This window comes from Neltuma alba, unplaced genomic scaffold (assembly GCF_004799145.2).
Source record: "Neltuma alba isolate B1F8T4 unplaced genomic scaffold, ASM479914v2 tig00003407_pilon, whole genome shotgun sequence".
Lineage (NCBI taxonomy): Eukaryota > Viridiplantae > Streptophyta > Magnoliopsida > Fabales > Fabaceae > Neltuma > Neltuma alba.
Window position 1 is genome coordinate 113,251 of NW_021633272.1, and position 23,048 is coordinate 136,298.

Consider the following 23,048-nt stretch of genomic DNA (forward strand, 5'->3'; position numbering starts at 1 on the left):
AAATTTGAAGATACTTTGTTTTTAAAAAAAAAAATTGAAGATACAAGTACATGAGATATACATATGTAATTATACCTATACTTAACAAATTATATCCCTACGTTTAACAAATTAATGAAATGAAGAATATAAAAATATTTGATTTTTAAATAAGCTTTCAAAAAGTAGTAAAAGTTGTTAATAATAAAATTTTCAAGTTCCTTTGTTCTTTTAGGAATATTACAAAGAAAAAGCTAATAATAAAATGTCAAGATAATTATCTATACCATAATGACATACTATTTTTTTTTTCAAGCATCCATGCTAGCCAGGTTCAAATCAATGTTATTTTTCTTTTACATTTTCTCATCCACAACACTTAGAGTTGATGATCTAGAGAGAGAGAGAGAGGGAGAGAGAAGCAAGACTTGTAGAGTAATATATAAACATTTATAACGCTCACATTAGTAGCAATACTTGCATGTTTTTGTAAAGGGTTAATACAATGATTAGTCCTTACATTTTTCATTCATTTTGGTTTTGGTCCTTGAAGTTTGGAATCCCTAATTTTGGTCCTTTAAGTTTGCTCCGTTTAAAATGTTAGTCCTTATATTTTTAAAAGGACTTGGTGTCACTTTTAACACTGTTAAATATGTTGATATGAAAGCAAGTGGACTAGCTGAGGTGGCTTATAAAAGATTAAAAAAAATTTTGACTTAAACCCAATAAAATAATTCCCGATTAGAGGAAAGAGGTCCATTAACGATTAAAAAAATTGTAGAGAAAGGAATAGGCGGTAAAAAGAAACACCCAAGAGTCGAAAGCCAAAACCATTCGTTCGAATAGAAAAAAGAAAAGGAGAGGGTTAGGTCAAAAGGTCCCACTTGGTAGTTGCCGGAGTTGAGCTGGCCGTCACCGGAGGTGGGGAACTGACCGGTCAACGTTCAACGACAGTGAAGGAGGAATCACATTTTTGTGAGCATTTGATAGCAAACAAAAAAGTAAGCAATGTTTTATGCATTTTTGCAATTCACATGGCATTGTTTTTGAAAAGTTATCTATTTGCTAAATAATGCATTGCTATTATTGTTGTGAGGCCCAGAGGACCATGAAAGATGATGATACAATTGGTGGTGTTTAAACACCTATTTATACACACGTCTTGGGCCAAGGCCCAATAGCAGAAGGAAAGACTCCTAATTAATTAGACTATGAAACACTAATAATACAAGGAAAAAATGACTTCTCTTAACACTCCCCCTCAAGTTTGGGGGCATACAAGTTCATGGTCCCTAACTTGCTCATAATCCTTCGATGATCCTCTCTTCCCAGTCCTTTTGTAAATATATCTGCCTGCTGGTTTACACTTCTGACATGTTGAAGACTTATGACTCCCTGCTGCAATTTTTCTCTCACAAAATGACAGTCAATTTCAATGTGCTTAGTCCTTTCATGGAAAATTGGATTGCTTGCAATGTGAATAGCTGACTTGCTCACAAAATACTTGTACAGGCTCTAAATTATTTACATTCAGATCTTTCAGCAGCCTAGTGATCCAAACCACTTCAGAAACAGCACTTCCTAGGGCCCTATACTCTGCTTCAGCTAAGGATTTAGAAACAGTATTTTGTTTCTTTGATTTCCAAGACACTGGTGATCCTCCAAACTTTACAACATACCCTGTGATAGACCTTCTTGTGTCTGGACAAGTTCCCCAATCAGAATCCACATAACATTCTAATTGACATTTCTTTAATGCAGTGAGCATAATTCCAAGCCCTGGAGTTCCTTTTAGATATTTCATCACCCTCATGGCTGCATTCATATGAGATCTTCTCGGCCCATTCATAAATTGGCTTAATCCCTGCACAGCAAAACTTATGTCAGGCCTAGTGACTGTAAGATATGACAACTTACCTATCAATCGCCGGTAAGAAGTTGGTTCAGGTAGCAAGGGATCATCCTTCTCATTCTTTGGATTACCACTTAATCTTGTGTTTCTCTCCATTGGGACAATAAGAGGCTTTGCCGCAGTCAAACCCATGTTAGACAATATATCTAATGTATACTTTCGCTGGTTAAGTATTAGGCCCTGTTTTGATCTAGCTACCTTAATTCCTAAGAAATACCTAAGTTGTCCCAAGTCTTTAATTTTAAATCTGTTATGCAAGAACCTTTTGACTTCATTAATTTTCTCAGGTGTATTCCCTGTTATCACCAAGTCATCAACATAAACCAATATCAAGGTAGTTTCAGATTTAGTTTGCCTAATGAAAAGAGAATAATCATACATGCACTGTCTAAAACCCCCTTCTAAAAGAGCCTCAGTGAGCTTAGCATTCCATTGCCTTGATGCCTGTTTGAGACCATACAAGGATTTGGTCAACTTGCACACTTTATTCAATTCAACGTTGCCAAATCCCTGTGGGATGCTCATGTACACTTCCTCCTTCAAGTCCCCTTGAAGGAAGGCATTGTGAACATCCATTTGAAATAGGTCCCATTCATTCATCACTGCAAGTCTAGCTTCAAAATAGTCAATTCCTTCTTGTTGACTATACCCTTTTGCTACTAGTCTAGCTTTAAATCTATCTATATTACCATTAGCATTATATTTCACCTTATAGACCCATTTACATCCTATGGGTCTCTTACTCTTTGGTAAATCCACAAGTTCCCAAGTGCCATTGTCCTGTAGGGCTTTTATTTCTGCTTTCATAGCTTCAATCCATCGTTGGTCCTTAATTGCTTCTTCATAACTATAAGGCTCAACAATGCTGTCAATACTAGAAAGAACATGTTTATAATCAAGTGATACATGTGAGTAAGACAAAGAAGACTGCATAGGGTATTTTACCTTTGTTTTACCTTTTATATCTGAATCAGGTTGCTCAATAACACAGGCATAACCTACTAAAGATTTGAAAGAAGTGTCAGTAGTACAGGCATAATCTTTCATCCATGTTAGAGGCTTCCTTGCACGAGTAGGTCTACCCATATTTTCCATATTTTCAAATGGAAATCCATTCCCATTTGTTCCTGGTGAAACTTGCTCTATATTTGTATTATACTGCCCAATTGTTATTGGGGGTAAGTGGTTAGGTTCATATATGTGTTGTTTGTGTCTAAAAGGATCAATCATGAAATGGTTATCTCCCCCTTGATTGATACTTACAGCATCCTTAAAAGGGAATTTAGTTTCTTCAAAGGTCACATGCCTACTGATAATGATATTATGAGTCTGAATATTGTATAGCAAATACCCCTTCTGAGACCCTGGATACCCAAGAAAGACACAAGGGTCTTATCTGTTTTGAAATTTATCTTGGGGTTGCAAGTTAGTGGCAAAAGCTAGGCAGCCAAAAATCTTTAATGAAAGAAGATCTGGTTGGTGGCCAAAAAGCATCTCAAAGGGTGTCTTATATCCTAATATAGTAGAGGGTGTTCTATTGATAAGATAAGTGGCAGTTTTAATGGCTTCCCCCCAAAATTTTAAAGGTACACCAAATTGAAAAAGCAAACTCCTAGCCACATTCAAAAGATGCCTATGCTTACGCTCTACCACCCCATTTTGTTGAGGTGTATAAGGGCAAGTGGTTTCATGAATGATCCCTTTAGCAGTTAGGTGTAATTTCAACTCAGAATTAATAAATTGCAAACCATTATTACAGCAGAAAATTGAGTATCAACATAAGCAAGAAAATTTTTCAAATGATGAACAGATTCACTTTTATTAATCATAAGGAATGTCCAAGTACATCTAGAAAAATCATCAACAATCGTAAGAAAATACCTATGACCTTTATAGGTGGGCTCTTTATAAGGCCCCCAGATATCCACATGAATCAGATCAAAACAGCAAGAAGTTTTAGAGAAGCTAGAAGAAAATGGCAATCAAGGTTGCTTAGCCTGAGCACAAATTACACATTTGTCATTGGTGATTACAGGGACTTCCTTTCTTATCAAGTCTAAATGTCTAGGCTTATCTAAAGGGGCATGCCCCAATCTAAGATGCCAAAGGTTCTGAGTTGTAAAATTCATTACTGTATCAGTTTGTGTTATCCTTTCAATGATATAGAGTCCACTAAGGAGCCTACCAATCTTCCTTGTTTTGCCAAGAGAGATGTCCTGCAAGGTACAGTAGTGAGAATAAAAGGAAACTACAAATTCCTGACTGGCAGTTAACTTGGATACTGAAACTAAATTATAACAGCAGCCAGGTGCATAATAAACATCCTTTAAAATGATATTGTCAAGTATCTTAACTGTACCTATGTGAGTGATAAGCATTTTATTGCCATTAGGGACTTTAATTAGCCTAATTGGTCCTTTATATTCTTCTACAGTGTCAAACATTTCAGTGCTATTTACTACATGACACGTAGCACCTGAGTCTAATATCCAATGTGAATTACAAAAGGACCGAGGAAGGGCAAGAACAGCACCTGAAATAGTTTCCTCGATGCATTCAGTTGTGGTTACTGCTATGTCATCCTTTTCCTTTTGAAGAAGCTTGAGAATTTGATCATACTGCTGTTGAGTAATAGGTGTTTGAGCAGGTGATGAGGAGGTATTTATTGTGTGATCAGCAGTGGAGACTTGGGCTTGTCGTCCATGAAAACTTGGAGGGAAACCAACCAGATGATAGCAATTTTCCCTTTTGTGTCCTTTACGATGACAGTGAGAACACTCCTCCTGCGACCTACCTCATCCTCTTCCCCTTCCTTGGCGTCCTCCTCGTGCAACCATGGTAGCACCCTCGGTTGGATGAGCAGAAGTGGAATAGGAGATTAGTTGGTGGGATTCATCTTGGCAAATTAAGGAATACGCTTGATTTACAGTGGGAGTGGAGATTGTAACAGTATTTGAGTCTTGGTGTGATGGTAATTATCATTCAATCCAGAAAGAAATTGCAGAAGCCTCTGTTGCTGCACTAATTTGGCATACTCTTGTGTAGTGGGACACTGACAGGTTGGAAGAGGTGCCAGGGAATCATACTCATCCCATAAGTCCCGTAGCTTTGTAAAATACTCAGGAACAGTTAATGCACCTTGTTTTAACGAAGTAATAGCCTTATGAATGGAGAATATTCTTACCCCATCGGCTTTGTGAAATCGTTCCTTCAGGTCTAACCATACCGAACATGCACTCGAAGAAAAAACAATCCCAGTGGCAAGTTGTCTATCAACCGAATTGACGAGCCAAGAAAGAATGATCGCATTACAATGATCCCACAACCCACGAAGTTTCTCATCCTGGTTCTCATGCAAACAGGTTCCATCGATGAGCCCTAGTTTGTTTCTGGCAAAGAGTGCGAGACGCATAGATCAGCTCCACACCTCATAATTCTCTGAACCGCGTAACACTTGCGACACCAATGTAACGGCTTGCGTATCAGATGGATGGAGATACAAGGGATGGGAGAAATCGATGGAAGAAGGAGTAATTGGGTTATCTGCGTCTTTTCCCATGGCTTCAGTTGATCTTGGAAAATTGAAGACAAATTGAGAGGGATTTTAACTAATTCAGAATAAAATTCCTGTCAAGATTGTTGATTGGAGTAATCTTGAGTAGGGGTGTTCAAGGCCGGCCCGTCCCGGTCGGCCCGTTCCGGTCCCGGTCTTATTGGGACGGGACGGATTCATCCCGAAATTTTTCGGGACGGGACAAAAAAGGGACCGGGACGGGACGGGGTCGTCCCGTCCCGGTCCCGTCCCAGTTCCTTTTTTTTAATTTTTTTAATTTTTTTATATAATATTATTTTTTTCATATTTTTTTAAGATTTGAGACTATTGTATGGAACTATGGATATATTTATTTAGAGTTTTTATATTTGTTAATGATTTGAGATTATTGATTATTAGAATTTTTAGCAAGTTTTTATTGTGTTAAAAGCTTTTGTTTAGAGTTTTTAATGACTATTATATGTAATATTTTGAGCTTTTGTTTAAGAGTGCCCAAACAAATAAAAAAGATGTTTTTATAAGATTTAAGCTTAAAAAAATATAATTAAAAAAATCAGATTTTTAAAAAAAAATTTTAAAAATTTTTTTAAAAAATTAAAAAAAAAATTAAAAAAATTAATTTCGGGACGTCCCGGTCCCGTCTCGGATCCGTCCCGTCCCGACCAGGACCGGGACAACCCCGGGACGGACCGGGACACGGGACAGAAAATCTGTCCCGTTACTGTTCATCGGGACGGAACCGGGATGGGCCTGTCCCGGTCCCGATCCGTCCCGTGAACACCCCTAATCTTGAGCAATCTTGCAACGGTGGTCAGACGAACAACAATGGGTAATGAAGGAACACCGACAGACAGCACTTTTCTAATCGGTCATACACGATTCTGCTAGGGCGTGTCCTTCTAGCAGTTCAGAATCATTTCTGCGTTCTGCTAGCAGTGCAGAATCGTTTCTGCGTACTTTCTCTATGAATAGCAAGGGCTAAACGAAGAGGAATGGGCTTGTGGTTGGTGACCCATACGACCTGGCTTCTAGATACCATGAAAAGTTATCTATTTGCTAAATAATGCATTGCTATTATTGCTGTGAGGCCCAGAGGACCATGAAAGATGATGATACAATTGGTGGTGTTTAAACACCTATTTATACACACGTCTTGGGCCAAGGCCCAATAGCAAAAGGAAAGACTCCTAATTAATCAGACTATGAAAAACTAATAATACAAGGAAAAAATGACTTCTCTTAACAGTTTTGATTTCTTGGAGAAGTAGACTAAAGCATAGGGCATTTTTTCAGTCGTCTTCTTTGAGTGCTATGTTTTAGTTCGTTGCTGTAATTTTTTCATGTTTCTATTTAGTATTTTCATTGTTTGGTTTGGTTCATTTAGTTTGTTGAGTTGATTGGAATTTTCATTGGTTCCCATTATGCTCTGTTTTCTTAAAAATGTGCAATCTTGTTGATTCTTTGGCTATTATTATGAATACGCATGTTTTAGTTGATCTTGTATATTGCTAGGTGAAATATGGATTGGGAGGAAGAGACAAGAGATAATAGTGATAGCAGTGGTGTGGAAGAGACCAAGAATGATTCGGAGGGCACTCTATCAGAATTTGAGAATAGTGAAGAGGAACCGACGGAAATCATTCTTGTCTTTTTTAAACGTCCAGGTCATTTCCGCCTAGTGGGTTTAAGTTAAATTTCTTTTTTAATCTTTTATAAACCACCTCAATTAGTCCACTTGCTTCCACATCAACATATTTAACAGAGTTAGTGACATGTCAGCATATTTAACAGTGTTAAAGGTGACACCAAGTCCTTTTAAAAATACAAGGACTAATGTTTTAAACGGAACAAACTTAAAGGACCAAAACTGGAGGTTCCAAACTTTAGGAACCAAAACCAAAATGAATGAAAAGTGTAAGGACTAATCATTATATTAACCCTTTTGTAAATGAATCGATTTTATGTGATACTACTACTAGTGGTATCATTTCAAATGCATTATGCACAATATGCAATAAAAGAATTTCTTATAGACAAATATGACACCTGTTTAGGGTGGGGAATAACCGAATAAGAGATCTCATTGAGTACTACATCCAGTCCTAATTATAAGACCCAGTTGATTAATTTGAAGAGATTAAAGGAAAAAAAGTTAAGTTAGTTATCTGTAATAAATAGGTGTTGTCTTTTCTAAAATATCCTTACTAATAAACTATATTGGCTAGAACTACAATTATTAGAAAGACTATCTTGAAAAAAAATACACAAATATGATAGAAAAAGTGGATTGAAGTTTTATATTTAGGATCAAAATAAAAGTTAAACAGAGTCTTATATTAAGGACCAGAGGTAGTATTTATCATTGTCTCTATGTATGGTTTGTTTATATCTGAGTTTCACTCCCAGATGAATTGGAGAAAGGAGCAGTATCTAAATTTTAAGCTTCCCTGAAAATTTCATGTTTAATCTTATGCTCCCAATGAAAAAAAAAACATTTCAAACATCTTATCTCATTACATTAATGTTGAATACTGTGTCACTCATTTATTTCTTTTTAATATATCTAATTTCAAAAAATTATCGTTTTTTATTTTTTTAACCTTAAAATTATCAAATAATTTAGACTAGAATGTATTTAATTTGATTTTAAACATAATATATTCTTAAATAGAAGATTTTTCAGTTATTCAGATATTTTCTTCTTCTTTTTTTTTCCCATTCATCTCAATAAGGAGGTGATAACATTTTCTTTCTGCTTTTCTCTTCTCTTCATTTTCTCTATTCTATTTGTTTTTCTCCTCTCCATCCAAACAAAACGTAAGGAATTTCAAATATTCAATTACTATTCACGCCCTCCCCCTTTTAAATAACATTTAAAGACCAATTTTTTTCCCCAAAATGTAAATGGTTTATTTGCATAGCACTGAACTATAACATCTACTTCATTCATTTACGATCCTTGGAAGGAACCCAAGACTCCCAAAGTCAAAAGAATTTGCTCTAGCCAACAGTCCATGAGTTCGAGGGGCTACAACCTTCACTTTCTAAATCTTTCAGCGTCAAAAACATTTGCGCATACTCAAAACATCAGGAAAAAATAGTAAATGTAAACAAAAAAACAAAATTTATAGATAACGGTCGAGGCTATTTTAAAGAATTAAAAATTAAAAATCTTGGCGTCAAGAGAAGAGACTTGTGCAGTAATAAACATCATGATCTAAGCCAAGTATCATATCTCCACTGAAACACGAATCTAATTCTCTCACCTCTTTCCCTCGCATGAGGACGGAGGGAACCAACAACAAACCAAACCAAGTGGGGCATTCTTCTCGATGATTCCTTATATAATTTTACAATATTACCTCTCATATCGTGGCTAGATATCATCCCTCTCTCATCCTCTCTACCAGATGTTCCAAGTTTACATACTCATACATACTTATATACCACTCTGAGATTAGACCCTAATAATGTACATTAACCAGAAGATAAGGAGGGATAATGGCAGTGTCAACACAGTGGATTGCATAAGAGCCACTGCTTTGCTAGAGTCGTTGAAGCCAGTTCCAGTGCCAGTTGTTGTGGTGGCCGTAGGACTTATACCAAACGTGGGACTTGATGTTCCTGTGCCCGTCCCTGTGGTTGTCCCTGTAGTTGTGGATGGGGGTGTGATTGAGGTTGTAGTGGAAGGTGTTGTGCCTGTTATCCCTGTTGTCGGCGATGTCGATGGAGTTGTCGACGTTACTGTTCCTGTTCCTGTTCCTGGGCTGCTACTGTTACGACCGGACCAACAAGAGACACATCAAATCATTTCAACATGTAAAACCAAATCAGGCTAGAAATTATGAAGAAAATACACACTTCAAGGTGGGAAAAGAAGTTATTTCATCACAAGGCTGTCTGAAGTTATAGACGGGATTTAACCCATGATCTCTCAGTTACATGAGTTTTTACATCACTAGGTTTCAAGGTTATTGGTAATATGATCATTTTGCAAACCCCACATGAGCACTTCATTTTTTTGCAGTTCACATATGTGATTAAGTGCAGATTTGGGATCAAGAGGACAAGATTCTTGTGAGATAAACCCAGGCTTGGAAAGAAACTTTTTCTGCAGCAACAGAGTTATGATTCAGGGGAAAGGTAGAGACTTCAAACAAGAACATCGATCTTGGTTAATTGTGAAAGTTAATCAGTAAGTCTAGCTCAGAAATCATTTGTAGCTGAATAGCAATAGCTGTGAGTGGAAAGATTTATAGGAAGCTGCACCAAAATGACCAAAGAGAAAAGGAAATAGGTCGGCTGCTTGAAAAGGAGACTTCCACAGAAAAATCTGGTCGATGACAAAAGGACTAGCACATCTTTAAAACACCCAACAGCTTGCTATTCAATGAGCAATCAAGCCTTCTACAAGACCTCACACACACAAACACACAAAGCGACATTCTTTCAAATTCAGAGAATTCACGCATAGATAAAGATTCAAAGTCAAGAAGCGTACCTAGCACTTGAAGGGAAGACACATCCAGATGATGCAGCTAAGCATCAACAACAAAAAATACACAAGAAAAAGAGAGACAGATCCATATCAGTAACAGTGGAAGTTCAAAAACTGATGGTGGGGTTAGTAGAAGAAGAAGATGATGATGATGCAGAGAGCTAACCAGGAGCAGTTTGAGTGGTAGTAGCAGCGCCAGCAAAGTCACAGCTTCCCTGTGCTTGACCTTTCTTCTGAAAGTAGCTATTAACAGCGTAACTACAGTGATCCTTCACAGTGTTGGGTTGATAACAAGCACCGTTCTGAAGAAGAGGGGTACAGTCAGCTCCAGCTCCACAAGCATAATCCAGAGCTTTCTGGAGAGCTTGATCGCCCACACCATCCTTACACACACAGTACAGAGCACCTATTGTTCAAAAATTTGATGAACACCCAGAAAACCAGTTAGTTAGTTCGTACCAGATACTGTATAAACCATCATCAGAGTTTCCTGAATTGAAGTTGAAGTCTTTCATCAGTGAAACCCAGTTCACCATCTCAAACTCAATGGGCAAAATTCTAAAGAACCCATCTCAGAGAAAACGTATAAAGGACGAGTTTAGTTAACCAAATGTGGAAAATCTGAAACACAAAAGTGGGAATCAAGGTGCTTACTTGAGTGGCCAGTGAAAGCCAAGAGAAGCCCAATATACACCAAAAGAACCATGACTTGGTGATTCTAACCACTGAATATTGCAGAGCGTAGTGGGTATTCCTAGAGGCGATGGAGAGAGAAAGGAAGAGAAGGTATGGAAAATGGAGGATTCTGGAGAAGATGGGAAGGAAAGGCAGGGCGAGTTTGGTGGCGGGGGTGTCGGTATCTGATGCGCTTCGTAATCTCTGCTCAAGTATTTTACGACAGGACCTTTAACTTCAAAAAAGATACATTTTTTGCAAATGATTATAATCCTTGCAGCGTTTAAAAGAAATTAAAAAGGTTAGAACTTACAAGAAAGATCTTTTTCAACTTTTCACATACTCTCAGGCGTGACATTAGCATTATTAAATATGGACCACAATCCACCAATACTCGTAAACAAATTATCCGCCACAAATAGCATGAGTATATTAGCACCGCGGTGTTGCTACACATGGGAGAGGATTCGCTCATTCGCTGTTCTGCCTGCTCGGGCGAGGCCGACGGGTCGCAGTCGACACTCATACACTGTTTTTTTTTTATAAAAAAATAATAATAAATTTTTCACCCAACGAGAGAGCGCCCACGTACGTGCTATTATTAATGCCGAGATTATATAAGATTAAACAAGCAATCTCGTGTTTAAAAGATATGAGACGCTTACCTCGTGGTTGGACTGGAGAAAAAGACTTTGTTTTATGCCAAAACATGGGGAAAAAAATACTACAGGGAGAAAAAAGAAGGGGAAAGCTACCACATCTTCCTCCAACCTCTCTTCACGGATATTGAGAAATTTTGGGAAGAAAATTTTCTCATTACACCCAACCTTACTGTGTCGCTTTCGCAGACATAAAAATATATTTTTAAACATGTATTTGGTGATAGTGTATATATATGTATACTTTTTTTTAATATAGGTATTTTCCTATTAACACTAAATGTGATACTACTTCTAATCCTAAATATAAGAGTTAGTTGACTAATTTAAGTAGACTAAAAAAAGTTAAATTAGTTATTTGTAATAAATATATGTTTTTTCTCTAAAATATAAAATAAATTAAATTAGTTATTTGTAATAAATAAGTGTTATCTTTTCTAAAATATCCTTGCTAATCAAACTTATTAATTAAAGCTACTATTATTAGAATAAATATTTTTAAAAATAAATATAAAAAATAAAATAAATTATAGTCTTATATTTAATACCATCTCCGGTCCTCAATATAAGACCTTATTTAACTTTTATTTTTGTCCTAAAGATAAGATCACAATCCACTTTATCTCTCATATTCATATATACTTACTTCTTTAATCTTTTAAAATTAATTAACTAACTCTTATAATTAGGATAAGAGGTAATATTAAAATAAAAATCAACAGAGGTAGTATTGAATTATGTGGTGATGTCATTTTCAAAACACGACAAACTTTTTGAGTGCTCGACGTTGAACCTGCTTTGGGTTAGCAAATGACGATTGAGGGGAATGGAAGGATCAGCGGCTTTTGTGGGTCCTTGGGCCCTAAAATTAGAAGGTCCTGTACGTCTCCTCATTCTCTTTATACGGTTTTGTGAATGCGGATCTTTTAAAGGCTCACAAAAAAGTAAAAAGGGACCTGTTTAAAATAATTTATGAGTAATTTGTTAAATATGTATCTAAGAAAAATTTTATCTCAATTTGTATAAGACATATTTAGAAGTGTTTTTAAATGCTATTTTAAATAAGTTCAAAGTATAGTAACATCACTAATACTAACATAGGAGTAATTTTTGTTTAAAAAAAAAAGAAGTTTACTTTTTTATGATTCATTTGTTAACACTTCCTCTCTCATCCCAGATCTAATGACATAGATGTCTAATTTATAAACATTAAAAAATTAATTAATTTAATTATTTATATAAATATGTGTTGATTTAAATAAATATTTAATTGTTTCTATTGGAAATTAATTCCATGATTGAAAGCCCTGCTAAGACATTCTAATGATAAGTGATCAACATGAACCTGTTATCATTTTTAATTCTAAAACTTGCCATTGCTTAATCTTCACTTGCCAATGAACTTTAAGGATAGTTAATTATGGTGTTTTGCGGTCATGAAGTAGTATACTTTTTTTTAATGATTTTTTAAAAAATAAATATGCACCTGGAAAAAATTGAAATTGCACATATAGAAAGTTAAAACCGTGAAATTTTAAGCTGACTCTGCCCACTGTGAGATGGTCTCCCTCCCATCTTCTGCGATGGGCAGGAATCCAATTCCTTGACTATTATTAATTTTCTTCATATTTTAAAAAATAGTTGTTGAACAACTATAAATTGGAAAGATCTCAAGATCATGATAATTTTCAACATGCAAATTTTAAGCGCCAAGCCACTAATTTTAATGAGTGCATGGAAGCACGATAACAAAGACGCGAAAAATCCAACTGAGATATAATTTATGGGAATAAATTACCTGTTTATTCTATGATTAATGAAACAAGCATAAGGTCTTTTAATTTTCTAAAATATTTTATCACAAATTGAAACTCTAGTTGAATTATTTCCCATTCAAGTATTTCTTTTCCGGGACAACTTTGTATGAGGTAACAGGGGAGTCCAAATCCACACACAAGCTTGTGAGAACATAATTTGAAGTTGGAAAAAAAAAAGACTCAAAAATACCACTTAAATTTTAAATTTCTAAAAAGGATATGTTAAATATTTTTGTAAAAGTTTTGACATCTTAACATCACCTTTTTGATATTTTATAATTCAAGTACCAATGCCAAGTAACCTCCGATCATTAGAGCTCTGACGACTAGCCGATAAGAATGTCTCCTCCTCAGAATTGCAATAAATAGTTGTTAGAGCTCCGATGACTAGAGACCACTTGACCTCCAATGCCGGAGTTTCGGCAGCCAATCAGCTGGTGGGGTGACTTGGAGTTTTTTTTTATAAAAAAATGGAAATATTATAAATTGACCAACATTTCAAAATTTCAATTTGATCATATTAATTCATTTGAAATTTTGCAAGTTTAAGTGATCATTTGAGAAGTTACAAATTCAACTATCATGTTATTGGGATTTTCCCTAAAGAAAAACCAACCAAAGGACAAATAAAAACGCAAAGTTTTCAGTTACTAATTTCCTTTTTTAAAAAAAGAAAGAAAGAAAAATTGGTTCTGCCTGGTTTTCTATCAGTTTTGAGCAGTTTACTTTTCCCCAAACATGGTAGATGTTTGGATCAAACTTAGGTTGATTCCTAATAAGGTGACCCAGTTTGGTTCTAACAACCCTGATTATTTATGTTTGGATGAGTTGTTTTCGACAATACTTTTACCACAGAAAATTAGATGATTAGTTTTTATACAAATTTTTGACTAAAAATACTTCAAGTTAAAGAAACTCATAGGATTCACGCAAGTCTCATAATTTAAATGTTTAGAGAAGTATTTATCAACCACCTATTAACAATATCCTCACATTAACGATACATTCATACCAATACTTTAAATTAAGTAATAAACACCAATTATATATTCTTACTAATTATTCCGCCATTATTAGTTAGTGATAACACTAGAGCTACTTGACCCCAAAAAAGAAAATAATGGAACATCTTAATACTCCTAATATTTATTATAAACATTTATTAACTACTTTGCATACATTAAGACCCAAAAGGATATAAGGTGCAAAGCTAACTAGAAGGAGTATTAGATAAACAAATAGTAAGAGGGAAAAAAAAGAGAATTACAAGGTATTTAATTACCAAAAAGTTCTAATAATAAATAAGCAATATAATTATATTGTTATTTTTCACACTAGAATTCGTCATTATATACTACTCAATTAATGATTAAATTCCTTCTTTGTTTTGGCAAAAAAATACTCTCTTCTTTAAGATACGGTAGTATTCTAGAAAGAAAATTTCTCAAATATATTTAGAAAAGCATCCTATCAAATATGGGTCTCATATTTAAAAATCCAACATGTACAGGAGACACAAATTATGTTGCCGCCGCACCAATTAAAAGTAAGATAAGGATCAAACCTAATACCCCACAAAAAAGGACACGTGGCACAAGCAACCAAATCGATTTTGGTAACCTTTTTTGTTTTTGTAGTTTAAATTATCATAGTGAGTGCTGATCATAAGAATGTCTTAGACTGATCAATATTACTTTTTGTTAATCTTTTATAACGTGAATCGATGGTTATGAGCAATGATGAGAAACAAGACTCAGAAAAAAAGAACACATTTGTGTTAACTTTTAAGAACTTTTGAAGGAATAACGAATTTTTGGCCTTTTGACAAGAGGGGTCACATAGACAAAACAAGGCAAATCTGGCTGTGCATCACATTCTGTGGTAGCTTTATTATCACTTTTTTATCTGTGTTTCCAAAGTGTTTTGATACCCCCACCAAGAAAAGAGAATAATTGGACCACCCCATATTATATATTTCCTTCCATCTTAAACTTTAATCTATATGAAAAAACATATATGTATAAAAAATATATGAAAAAAATATTTTGCAGATGCTTGTATTTTCTCTTAATTTTTAATTTGTTATATATATGTTTTTTTATTGAATCCTTTTAATTTTGGCTTGTTAGCGTCATTAGCTTCTGTATTGTCTTGGGGCCAATAGTGTTAATAGAGCAAAGTTAAAAACTAGTAGTACTAACATAACAAAATTAAATGATTTAATTAAGTGAAAAAAGACACAGGTATCAATTTAAAAATTGAGAAAAGATATATGCACTTGGAAAATAATTTTCCTTTTTTTTCCATCTCCCACATATGATGCTCTTGTTCTCTTTGTGGAGTTTTTTAAGAAAAAAATTACATATATTTTAATTATACAATAATAACAAATAATTAACTTAATTAATTTTTTTAATCGTAGTGAATTCTTAACAAAGTTTTGTTTTTTTTTCCCAAGAACTAAGTTTTGCATTTAAAATCAAAGAGAGTATATGGTTTATCTCTCTACCATTATACTATAAGATAATTAAAATCTTTTTTGCAATTTTTTCATAATTCATGTAGGAATCAAAAAGTAGCTCCTTTTTTTTTTGAAAGGCATCTTTCAAATTTTTCACATTGCCATTTTTGTATGAAGAAGGGGAAAAGGAGAAAATTCAGATAAGCTATGAAACGTAATTGTCACTGGCTCCATCTTACATGTGGGATCAAAAGCTAATTTATAAACTCATTAACATTTAATGTATTTATAAAAATCATTAGCTTAAACAAGAGGTCATTTTTCCTTGTGAAAAATCTTTTTACAGGATAATTTTTAGGCTCCATCAGAATAATAAGCCCCCCTTTTTCTTTTTCTTTTTCTTTTTTAATGAATGGGGCAAGGCAGATCAACTCGCTGCTGCAAAAAATTGTCTCCCTCTAGAGTTGTTTGGGAACTAAATGGGCTGCCCTATTGGATCTGACCTTTTTTTGCAAAGTGTTCCAATCGTACATTTAGCACGAAGCTGGACCTTTACCGTATACTCCGGCCCAATAGGACATATTAATTAATTAATCAATTACCTCAAAAATTTCCCATATTTAACGTGAGTTAGTGAAACTACCATATCGCCCCTGTTCTTCGCATTCCAAAAATAATGAACTGTGGGGGTTCCGAGCTGGACTGAAGCAGAAAACCCTAAGCACCATCGAAGCTCAATCAATGGCGTCGCAAATGGCGATCATTGCTCGGACGCGCTCTCTGATCAAAACACTTCACTCTAACTGCGCTAATACATCTGTGAAGACGATTACCACTTTCCCTTTCGTCTCTCAGGAGCCTCAACTCGCCGAATCTCCGGCACCGGCCGCCCCAACTCCGCTTCCTCCCAACCCTGCCTCCGGTAGTCCTCTCTACAATGAGAATTGGCGCAACCCAAATCCACCATCTTCAACACAGTCAGTGATCCCACTTGGGTTTCTTAATCTAGTACCCGGTCATCGCATTCAAACAATGGCTCAGACATTTGATGTTAAGAGCTTGATGGATCAGTTTTCTGCTTGGGTGGCCTCTCAGGAATGGGCTGCTATCAAAGAGTTGTTCGAGTCTTGGGTCAAGTCATTGGGCAAGAGTGGGAAGCCGAATAAGCCCGATGTGAATTTGTATAATCATTATCTGAGAGCGAACTTGATGATTGGTTCTTCTGCTGGGGAGCTACTTGATTTGTTAGCTGGAATGGAGGATTTTGGTATCACACCTAATACCGCTTCGTTCAATTTGGTGCTTAAAGCAATGTACCACGCCAGGGAGACTGAAGCTGCTCAGAAGTTACTGGAACGGTTAGCTGATAAATCTTCTTGTTGCATTTCGCAGATGACGACGGGTGCATGTAAATTTGTCATGTATTTATCTAACGCTAGGATGCTTGTATAGATAAGAAGTAATCGAAGACGTGGTTTTCTATGACTTTGCGTCTGGTCTTACTCCAACTTAATTTTCTACTATTAGAAGTAGTAGTTTCAGATTGTAGTTTTAAAACAAACAGTTGTCTGTAAATTTAAAAACAGAACCTTTACGACCCGTGGGCAGCAGTACATTAGATGAGAAACGATTGCTCTATCCAGTGACCGGTAAGAGCGTAGATATTCTCCAGCATTACTGAACATTCACTTCTTATTGCTGTGGGGCAAGCGAAAGAAAAAGTAGTGCATACATTTTGACAGCGGAAATTTTTCTTACACTTAAGCAAGACCTATTTAAGCAGTGATTTGATTCTAGCATATGTTGACATCCCTACGAACATGCTCGAAATGAATGTGACTCAGTGGGGGAGAGGGCTGACATATCATTAATAATTAGATTTGGCTTAGGTATTGTTATTTCTCCGCAACATTTCCATTCCTTATACACTATGTTTGATGATCGTGCAAATATAAAACTTGCTCCATGTTTTTTATGTTTCCTCCTCATCACGAATGCAATTATTACTTTAATGTGCATATGCTGAACAAACATGTTGGATTTTTTTTTTTTAATTTTTTATTTTGGTAATGCATAAAAATTTTCTGTCATTGTCAGGATGCTGCTGACTGGAAATGAATCTCGCCCTGATAATGAATCATATGACTTGGTCATTGGAATGCTGTTTCTGACTGGCCAAATTGATGCTGCATTGAAATATATAGATTTGGCTTTGAAATCAAGTTATATGCTGTCAATGAATGTGTTTACAAGTTGTGTAAATAGTTGTATCAGTAAGGGTAGGCTAGATACTTTGGCAGCAATAATTGAAAAGTGCAAGGTAAGTAATCATTTTTTAAGCCATCTTTATATATATTTGTTTTCTTCGATCTATTAAAAAGTTTGTAATTTTTATGTAATGGTGTTCTTGCTGTTTCCAGACAATGGATCAGAACAAAGCTCTTTGCCCCCCGTGGAACGTGTGCTACTTAATAGCTGAAACTGCAATGCAGCAGGATAATAGCAAGCTAGCTTATTATGCCCTGGAGTTTATGGCTATGTGGATTGCAAGGGGTGAGCTCGCAAGACCGGCTGCATTGCTTTCTGTAGATGAAGGTTTAATTGTGTCAGCCCTAGCCACCGCAGGTAGGACCTATAGTTCTAGTCTGCTAGATGCAGCATGGACAATTTTACGTCGCACATTGCGTCAAAGAAAGGCTCCTAACCCTGAATCTTATCTCGGAAAGATAAATGCCCTTGCATCAATGGGGAACTTACAAAGGGCTTTTAGTACGCTACATGACTTTGAGGTTGCTTATGGAGATTCCAGTCAAGAAGTTGAAGAAATGTTCTCTCCCTTTACTTCTTTACATCCATTGGTTGTGGCATGCTCCAAGAAGGGATTTGAGAGTTTGGATTCTGTATGTTTTTCTCTTGGTTCAGTAATACGTAAACTTCATGATTTATTTTCATTTCATTCTTATCGTGATTTACTGGTTATTGCTTTTTCTTTTTGTTGGTAACGTATTGTGCTGTAGCTTTCTTTCTTTGATAATACGAAGTATATGATATTCAAAGAAAATTTCATTTTAATTTATTGCAATCACACTTATACTCATCTTTTTGAAACATAGTCTGCACCCTTCTTAGATTAAGTTGGCTGCCACATGTAATCTACTTATTATATTAGAATGACATATTCACCTGCAGTGTCATCTAAGGTTATTACATCCATGTAATTCAGGTTTATTTTCAACTGGAAAGTTTGAGCCGAGCAGAGACTCCTTATACATCTGTTGCTGCTCTAAACTGCATCATTTTAGGGTGTGCAAACATATGGGACCTTGATCGTGCATACCAAACTTTTGAAGCAATTGGATCCAGTTTTGGATTGACACCGGATATTCATTCATATAATGCGCTAATGCTTGCATTTGGGAAGCTCAAAAAGGTACCCCATCCCTTCTTACATCCCAGAATAAAAATGGCTTAGGATATTTTTACCTGTGTTTTGCACGCAGTGCTTTCAATATGTACTTGTTAGTTACCCCAAAAATTGGCCCCTCTTATCATTTTGACTTAGTGGAAGGGTGAGGGGTAGGGAAGGAATAAAGAAAATGATAGAACTTTATTAGCAATTGTACCCATTCACTGCATTGTAATTTGAACTGACGTATGAAAGGAAAACATATTTTGCTTTTTGGTGTCCTCTTCTCTTTGGTGAGGGGTAGAGAAGGGAGAAAGAAAATGATAAAACTTCATTAGATATTATACTGATTCATTGCATTGTAATTTGAATTGATACGTGAAGGGAAAGACGTATTTTGCTTTTTGTGGTCCTCTTTTTCTTTGTTTCCAAACTTAATGTGCCTCGTGGTTCAAGACCACAGGCTGTGAACACTTCTGTCTTGTGAAGACTCATTAATTTTTTTTCTCGTAGCAGACACATGAAGCAACTAAGGTGTTTGAGCACTTAGTGAGCTTGGGTGTAAAGCCTAATGTAATGTCATATTCTCTGCTTGTGGATGCCCACCTCATGAACCGAAATGTCAAAGATGCTCTGACTGTAATTGATGATATGGTAAGTGTAATCTATTTATTTATCTAATTATGTGGTAATGTTTTAGGCTTCTAATAACCCATATTCAACTTGCTTGCAGATCGCTGCTGGGTTGGAACCTTCAAAAGAGATGCTAAAAAAGGTTCGAAGGCGATGCATGCGAGAGATGGACTATGACAGTGATGATAGAGTTCAGTCCATTGCCAAATCTCTGAACATTCGAATGGGTTCAGAAGCCCGTCGGGACATAATATTTAATCTGATTACAGCATGGACTATGCTTAAATTGTAAGTTTGGGAACATTATACTGGTGCGCTCAAATTTTGAAATGTTACCCTTGCTTACTTTCATGGCATAACGGGTGGTAATGCATTCATGTTGGTTCGAACTTCAAACTCCCCAGTTGTGTGCTGTTCACACAAACACACATATATGCATTCATTGATGTTCTATAGGGTTTCAAATTTCTTGTTAAGATAAATGGTTTCATCTTACCTCATACGTTCCGTGTGCTTTGTGATCCGTAACCAACCTCTATATCAATCTACAGGTGTTTTCATGGTGCAGGTCTTCTTGCTATTAAGTTATCTAGGCAAATCGGCAAATCCTCTGCAGCATCCTTCCCGAGAGAATCCCTGTATGTACATTACTGGATGGTGTTAGGTTGCCGGGGCAGCATGAGGAAAGAATAGCTTATTTATTGCAATTTTTCTTTTTTGTATTATTGAATTGGAAGAGGATGTTAACTATAGTTTTGGTTCTCGGAGAAAGTTAAGAAGTGCATTTTGTAGGCAGTTATTTGAATGTGCTAATAATTGTAGGCCACATCCAAATACAGAAGATAATGTCAAGACAAACATGGCCACTATTCTTTTCTCAGTGGCTTCTGATTTTTTTTTTGGGTGCAGTCTAATTTTTTTTTTTTTACAGTTCTTCATCGTGCTCAATATCTTCAGAGGAATTACTAATCAACTAGCTTCGTTTTCCAGACTATTATGGAGCTCAATATAAGCCAAGTATTATTTACAAGTCAAATGACTTGATGCAATTTTTATAAATTTTTAGAATTCCTGTAAGTTTAATAATCACATAAAATATAGATATGGATATAGATAAATGTAGATAGAGGGATACAATATACTCTCTTTGGTCCTGATTATAAGATGTCTTTTAGAAGAGTTTCTTATTTCAAATTATAGTGAGGTAGTCCTTCGGTCTTTAATATAGAATCTAACTTTTAAGTTGATTTTAGTTTTAAATATAAAATTTATTTATCATATTTATTAATTTTTTTAAATTATTTTTATGGATATTTGATTAATCATAATTAAGGAAAAGAGAAGGAGGATGTTAAGAAAGATGACTATGTTTTTTAAGGAAAACATGACATATTTTTTATAATAAATAACTTATCTAATTTCTTTAATCTAATCAAATTAGTTAAATATGTTTTATATTAAGGATCGGAAGAGTATAATTTAAAATTTTTTTATTGGCTTTTGGTTTTTGCCCTTCAAAATTTTAATTATTGATTTGAGAGTCATGAGCAGATGTTTTACATTCAATTCAATACCAACTACCAAGTGTAGAATATTTTATATATTTTTGTTTTATTTTTACAGGAAACATCTTATATAAGAAGTACCAGACTGAGTATTTAATGTGAAATCTAGCGCAAGTTGTGAACGTTGTTATTATTATTATTATTTTTATTTTTTGGACTCGATGATACTTGAGTAAATAATATCCAGCACTAATTTAGAAACACAAATAAGAAGCTGTCATAACCAGTACTAACTTCGAAACACAAACATAAGAAGTTGGCATCTTTAATTTTACATCTGAAAATGTTCCAAAATTTTATGTGGGTTAGATTGAGCTAAACATCTAGACAAAATATGATCACAAAAGCTGAACTACTGAAGTATTAAGGTCATGCCTCTTCTTGCTGAGACACATAAAACATAGATAGGTACTTTTTGACTGAGATGACAGTGTGGTGATGTGGCGTTTTAATCTCACTTAAGTTGGCTTTATGTCAACAGTACATGACTCACTAGTGACATGATGGACAAGTCAAGGATTGAGTTGATAGCTTCACGAAGCTATAACGAAATGTTAAAAGAATCATTGACTCACCACCTTCCTCTCTTACTGCTTGTATTTTGAAGGCAAAATATGTTAATTTATCTCAAGCCCCCTCGTCAACAGCTTTATAATGTATCATTGGATTTAGAAAGACATAATTAAGTATGTGGGCTTAATCATCAACCATCTCAAATAGAATGTTGGAGAAATTTAGATAGTTGCAGATTTGTTAAAGCATGATCTCTTCAGATGGAATCCTCTTTAGTGGAATAATTCACTAATTAGATCTTTGTATGCCCCTTGTATTGCTAAATGTATTTTAAAGATTCTATTCTTCTTAATAAACTTGCTTGATCAAATTCAATGGTTAGGCAGGGTTGGACGATGTTTGTTTGGATGTCAAAAAGAGAAATCTCTTCTTCACTTGTTCTATAATTGTCCTTTCACAATGATATTGCAGTTTGAACGTTAGAATTTAATATCATAACTTCTTAACATTATACGGCTCAAATGTGATTTGGTACTACATGAGAAAAAAAACTACTAATCCTTTTCTTTTTGTAATATAGTTTACTCATCTTTTCAAAAGGCCAATCATACTCTTCCTTCTTACCCATCAATAAATTCTTGCTTTCATCTTAATTTCTCTAGACGGACTATCATTCTACGTTATGTCAACATAAAAGAAATGGTTTTTTGTCATGTATGGGTATATTTCCATAGTCAACTTGTACATCATTTTATATGGAAAAGGTTTAACTTATGGTGATTCCTCTTTGCTTTCAATTGTATGAGAGTTAGCTCTCGATGGATTATTCAATTTCTTTTGTTTGATAATGAATCAACAATTGATCTATGGGCCTAAAAAGGCAAATTTCTTGCAAACAATCCTTAAAAGGATCAAGCAGCATTGTCGAGTAAGATCTTTTGCACCTATTGGACTACTTCGTTAATTTTCATATAGGGTTCATTACATTAAAGGGTAAAGTGCGCCCAGTATCCCGAATTATTTATCCAGTACGTTCATAGTCTAAAGTAATTTTGGGGTGCATCCATGTGTCCTAACAATTAAAATGGTGCGTCCATATCTCAGGCTAACAAATGTTATGTTAACCTTACTTTCCTGACTCCCTTAAAGTTGACCCCCAGATATTCTACATGGTAGACATATGGGCACCCATGTGAATTATTCTTACTCAAAAGTCATATTTAGAAGAAGAGGAAGGAAATAAATTCAATTTTGAGTAGAATAATCATATCAACTGTCCATATGTTTACCATTAGAAATCTGGGGTCAACTTTAAGCTGAGTCAGGAAAGTAACAGTTAAACAACATTTCTGTTAGCCTGGGATATGGACGCACCAT

The 23,048-nt window shown here is 35.2% G+C and overlaps 2 protein-coding genes across 3 annotated transcripts; one reads left to right on the forward strand and one right to left on the reverse strand.

The window, feature by feature from the left end:
• Positions 1 to 8,568: 8,568 nt before the first annotated feature.
• LOC114741483 (PLASMODESMATA CALLOSE-BINDING PROTEIN 3) lies at positions 8,569 to 10,870 on the reverse strand. Of its 2 annotated transcripts, none has more exons than XM_028929760.1 (4): positions 10,597 to 10,870; positions 10,109 to 10,348; positions 9,946 to 9,982; positions 8,569 to 9,220 (listed from the first exon to the last, which is right to left on the reverse strand). In XM_028929760.1, exons 1-4 carry the CDS (start codon positions 10,646 to 10,648, stop codon positions 8,902 to 8,904), a joined length of 648 nt encoding a protein of 215 aa, XP_028785593.1. In that variant the 5' UTR covers positions 10,649 to 10,870; the 3' UTR covers positions 8,569 to 8,901. The 2 variants fall into 2 exon arrangements, with proteins under 2 accessions (XP_028785593.1, XP_028785594.1); XM_028929761.1 differs by having other exon boundaries at positions 8,569 to 9,217; positions 10,597 to 10,861.
• A 5,340-nt stretch (positions 10,871 to 16,210) lies between these two features.
• On the forward strand, positions 16,211 to 20,527 carry LOC114741481 (pentatricopeptide repeat-containing protein At1g26460, mitochondrial-like). Its single transcript, XM_028929759.1, has 7 exons — positions 16,211 to 16,912; positions 17,652 to 17,874; positions 17,975 to 18,454; positions 18,778 to 18,984; positions 19,477 to 19,614; positions 19,694 to 19,881; positions 20,162 to 20,527. Exons 1-7 carry the CDS (start codon positions 16,296 to 16,298, stop codon positions 20,175 to 20,177), a joined length of 1,869 nt encoding a protein of 622 aa, XP_028785592.1. The 5' UTR covers positions 16,211 to 16,295; the 3' UTR covers positions 20,178 to 20,527.
• The last annotated feature ends 2,521 nt before the right edge of the window (positions 20,528 to 23,048 follow it).

Bases quoted from the DNA above. Each gene is read 5' to 3' on its own strand.
- LOC114741481 (XM_028929759.1), top strand. From the start codon at position 16,296: ATGGCGTCGCAAATGGCGATCATTGCTCGGACGCGCTCTCTGATCAAA. The intron at 16,913-17,651 runs GTTAGCTGATAA...TGTCATTGTCAG, and splicing joins GCTCAGAAGTTACTGGAACG to GATGCTGCTGACTGGAAATG. The intron at 17,875-17,974 runs GTAAGTAATCAT...TGCTGTTTCCAG, and splicing joins CAATAATTGAAAAGTGCAAG to ACAATGGATCAGAACAAAGC.
- LOC114741483 (XM_028929760.1), bottom strand. From the start codon at position 10,648: ATGGTTCTTTTGGTGTATATTGGGCTTCTCTTGGCTTTCACTGGCCAC. The intron at 9,983-10,108 runs GTTAGCTCTCTG...GTTGATGCTTAG, and splicing joins TACCACTCAAACTGCTCCTG to CTGCATCATCTGGATGTGTC. The intron at 9,221-9,945 runs GTACGCTTCTTG...GTCCGGTCGTAA, and splicing joins GTCTTCCCTTCAAGTGCTAG to CAGTAGCAGCCCAGGAACAG.